The sequence below is a fragment of the Capsicum annuum genome, chromosome 9 (genome assembly GCF_002878395.1).
Source record: "Capsicum annuum cultivar UCD-10X-F1 chromosome 9, UCD10Xv1.1, whole genome shotgun sequence".
Classification (NCBI taxonomy): Eukaryota; Viridiplantae; Streptophyta; class Magnoliopsida; order Solanales; family Solanaceae; genus Capsicum; species Capsicum annuum.
Genome location: NC_061119.1, coordinates 182,150,596 through 182,155,020, shown reverse-complemented (window position 1 = coordinate 182,155,020; position 4,425 = coordinate 182,150,596). Strand labels below are relative to the sequence as shown.

At 34.9% G+C, this 4,425-nt stretch overlaps 1 protein-coding gene across 1 annotated transcript in view; it reads left to right on the top strand.

Moving 5' to 3' along the window:
• The window catches only part of LOC107842352 (organelle RRM domain-containing protein 2, mitochondrial), a 15,981-nt gene extending 12,622 nt beyond the window's left edge, over window positions 1-3,359 (top strand). Inside the window, exon 4 of the mRNA XM_016686141.2 lies at window positions 2,836-3,359. Coding sequence (XP_016541627.1) covers window positions 2,836-2,970 — 135 coding nt within the window. The 3' untranslated portion in view covers window positions 2,971-3,359. The remainder of the gene's footprint in view (window positions 1-2,835) is intronic.
• Window positions 3,360-4,425: the final 1,066 nt, after the last annotated feature.

Below are 4,425 nucleotides of genomic sequence, written 5' to 3'. Positions count from 1 at the left end.
GAGAGAGAGAGAGTAGATCTCAAGAGCCGTTGCTCTGATAAGAGAGAGGAGAGAGGAGAAGTATTTTCCAACTCTCTTTCCTTTCATAAACTGCAATATCAACGCTCAACCACATCATGCTCTCATCTCCCCAACGACTCTCTTACTCTCAGCAAAATCCCGATCTCTGTTTTAGGTCCTTCCTCTACTAAATCTCCTATCCTTCAAGCAGTCCTCTGATTGGGAGTAATAATCTGAATTGATGTGTTTATCATGATAAGAATGGAGTATGGGAATCTTTTGTATTAATCGGGAATAAACATGAATTGCAATTTAAAATTGAGATGCTTAAACATTGGAATGTTTGACAAGAATGATCTAAAACTTTTGGGTTGGAATGCCCAATATTCCTTAAAAAAAGTCTGTTCTCATAGCCGACAATTCAGGTTATATAATTAAGAGAAAATAATTTATAAGCATCAAGTGCGAAGGCTTTTGATGTTTATTCGGTGATTAAGAGCCTTAGGCTCTATATTCACATAAAAACCAAAAGAGTATGCATTTAGAGTTTTGGCTAAACTGATAGCCTGTTTGGCCGAGCTTCTAAAATCAGCTTATTTTGAAAAGTGTGCATCTCAAAAGTGTTTTTTTGAAAAGCACTTTTGGAGAGAAGCAATTTGTGTTTGGCCAATAAATTTAAAAAGCACTATTGAGCAACAATTAGTATTTGGCCAGCTTTTAAAAAGAAGTGTATTTTTTCAAAAGTGCTTTTAGGAAGAAGCTACTTTTTTAAGCTTCTGAAAATAGCTTCTGCTACTTCTTAGAAGCACTTATTTTCTCTCAAAAGCTTGGCCAAACACCTCACTTTTTAAAAATAAGCAATTTTTTTAAGTACTTTTGAGAAAAAATAAGTTTGGCCAAACATGCTACAAGCATCTTTTTCCATATGGATTTTTGTTTCAGTGTGGATATGAATAGCATTACATGTCCCTCCTTTTTCTTTTTCTTTTTGGGATTAATTTGATATTTTCTTTCTTTGGTTGGGATGAAACCGCACTTTTAGCGTGTTGAAAGGAAAGTATTACCAACTTATCTTATTACTATGTCCTTCAATCCCTCTGAAGTCCAAAACTTTATTCTGAAATGCTGTTTTACACATTATGTAATTTTCATCACCTAGATAAGTATTAGATGTATTTCATGTGTCTAAACTAATAGATTAAAGTGTTACTTGAAAGTCTTATTTAGTGTAGTATGGCATATACTGTTGTGAAGTTGTTTTCCGGATGGAAATCTTTTCCTTAAAAGAGAAATATTTTCAAAAAAGTTGAAACAAAAGTACCTTTGTACTTTGAGGGTGCAAGCCTTTCTTTACCACGTAAAACTATTCATTAGTTATGTGTATCATCACATATCACCTTCTGCGAACCAGTTTCTCTTTCTTTACCACAGTTCTGAATTGCAATTTAGGAAAATATTTCTGGTACCAAACATCTTATGAAGAACATTTTACCTCAAATCATATGTTTGTAAATGAACCCTCTAGAAGAGAACCCTACCTTAACAAGACTTGGTAACTGGCTATAGATAAAGAAGAGAGGAATCAAATGCCAAAAAATGAGAATTTACAAAAAGAAATGATTGTTTATACAAAGAGTAACCTTGTTGGTGCATCAAAGACATTAATCAGGAAGGGCTATTTCTAAGAGGAGCAGAATAAAGCCCTTTGCCGTCAAAAGGATTCCTATTCTCTCCCTCCAAACTACCCATGTAAGTGCTAATAGCGAAACATACTGCATTCACGCCTTCTCTTTCTTGCTCTCAAAACCCAGCTAAGTAGAGCATCCTTCACAATATTCAGCATGATCCACTGTACATCGAGACGTCATAAAATCTCTCGCCACAAATGTGTTCCCCACCTGGCAAAGTGGTAATAGATTATCTGTCATCTCTTAAATGCACAACAAGAACCAGCTTATATTGTGATCTTCCTCCTCAAGCTTTTGGATTCAGAAATGCGCCCATCCCTCACCGTGAACCGTGTGAAAAAACGCACCTTTATTTGTGCCATGGGATCTAAACTTACGGATGAGGGAAACCAGACTCCTCTCAAGCTAGCAACTTACAGTAGTAAGTCTTAGCTGAGAACTGTCCACTATTCCCATAGTTCCACATCCAAGAGTCTTGGCTCATCTAGTAAGATTTGTTTATTAAGCATTCGATTAAATTGAATTTTTTTTAATCCTTTTATCCTGAACGTTCTTTCTATATTTTGGATTCCAAAATACACACTCATGTACTATCTGACCTTATTTGACTGTCATCCCAAATCAAGTGAAACTGTTGAACTATTGTGTACCATTTTTACAAGAAATCTTGATTAAAAAAATTATCTGTACAAGGAAAGGTACGCCTACATAATTAGGTCGTCCACTATGTACGATGTACATGGATGATTAAGTGTCCGAAACATGTATAGTCTATTAATGGTATCTAACACCTCTTAACACATGGGTGTTCCACTTCTGCTATTTGTCAACGGGTGTATATTTCTCGGATTGAATGCATTGCCCTACTGTACATCCTTGCCACTGATGATGGTTCATGGTTGGCTTGTTGGTTATAGCTCAGTACAGTTATTGAACCTCCTCTTCATTTTCCGCTTAGTTTGGAACCGCTGTGGAGAACCCAGCAATGCAACCATTTAAACCTCCTAGTCCCTGTTTATGCATTTGCATTTTTTCCACCACCTCTTTTATAGTTCTTGGTGGATGTGTCTATGCATGTTATTTGATCTATTAATTACTAATTGGTTCTAGGAGGAGAAATTTATGTTTTTTCATTTCTCTTTTGTAGTTCCTTGATGGTTGGGTAATTTTTGCCGAGTATGCGAGGCCAAGGCCTGCGCCTCCTTCCATGCAGGATAATTGCACTACAGGTGGATATGGAAACTACAATGCACCACCCATGTATGGCAGGGATAACATGTGAACTTATATCAGCTCGTCATGATTGGGATATCATGCATCTGCTCAAACAAGAATTCTTCATATGAACTATGGTACTTAAATGGCGTAAACTAAATAGATGTATCAATTTTTTGGAAACTTCTGTCAGCTGGTGTTTTGGTGATACTAAACGGACCAAACCCAAGTTGACGTTCTTTCCAATTGAAACATGCGTGGATCTTGATCATAATTTCCAAGTTTGCGCAAGTTTATTTGTTTGTATTAGATGTTTAGTTGTCATAAGCATGATTTCGCTCGAACTTTTTGTTCCACTTCGGTAGATTGCCAAAATGTTTGTATTTGGATTGAAACGAAATGGACCTGAAAATAGTTTTATCTAATTTGGGATGGAGAGCTAATTGATCGAGTAAATGAAAGCTTTACTATATTTGAAGTTTTGATTTGTGTGTGATTAAAAAAAGAAGAGGGCAAGCAGGTGTATAAAACATCTTGCGTTTGCCGAGGGAGCAACCCCATTTTTCACCTTGAATTGATCAAAATATGCCGATTTTTTTACTTTTCGTGGAGGATTAGATCCAGTAACTGCGGGTTTGTGGCTGACTGATATTGCCCATCACCATTTAGCTATTGCAATTCTTTTCCTGATAGCGGGTCACATGTATAAGACCAATACCGGGTATTGGTCATGGACTAAAAAATATTTTAGAAGTCCATAAAGGTCCATTTACAGGTCACGGTCATAAAGACCTATATGAGATCCTAACAAAATCATGGCATGCTCAACTATCTCTTAATTTAGCTATGTTAGGCTCTTTAATCATTGTTGTAGCTCATCATATGTATTCCATGCCCCTTTTAACCATATCTAACTACTGACTATGGTACACAACTATCATTATTCACACATCACATGTGGAGTTTACCTTAATGACAAGAATTAGATAGATCGCATAAAAATAATTTTATTGCTTAAAGGTTCCCTCTTGATTTGTGTCTATAATTTAAATTTTTAAAAGAGTAGAGGTTTGTGTCTATAATTTAAATTTTTAAGAGTAGAAAATTAAGTTTAAGGCAAAAATTACATAAATATATAATTTAAGCATTAATATTACAAAATATATCAATATTATTTTTTATTTATAAAATATAATTTTTATTTATAAAATTTATCGAGTATTAAGATGTGAGTTTATATTGAAAATTCAAATGAAATAAAATGAATAAAACATACAGAGTCAGTTCTTATCCTTCCTTCCCAAAATGCCTTCGCTACTTCACCCAAACTCCCTTAATTTTTTCCACTTTTTCTCCTCACTAAATCAATTAATTAATTCTTTATTTATTTAAGTCTACGTTAATCGAATCAACATTATTGTTAATAATTTCCGAAAATCATAGTGAAGGTGTACAGAGATGGAGAAAATGAATGAGAATTTTTAGGGGGGGGGGGGGGGATGACAAAATGGTGCCTTATATA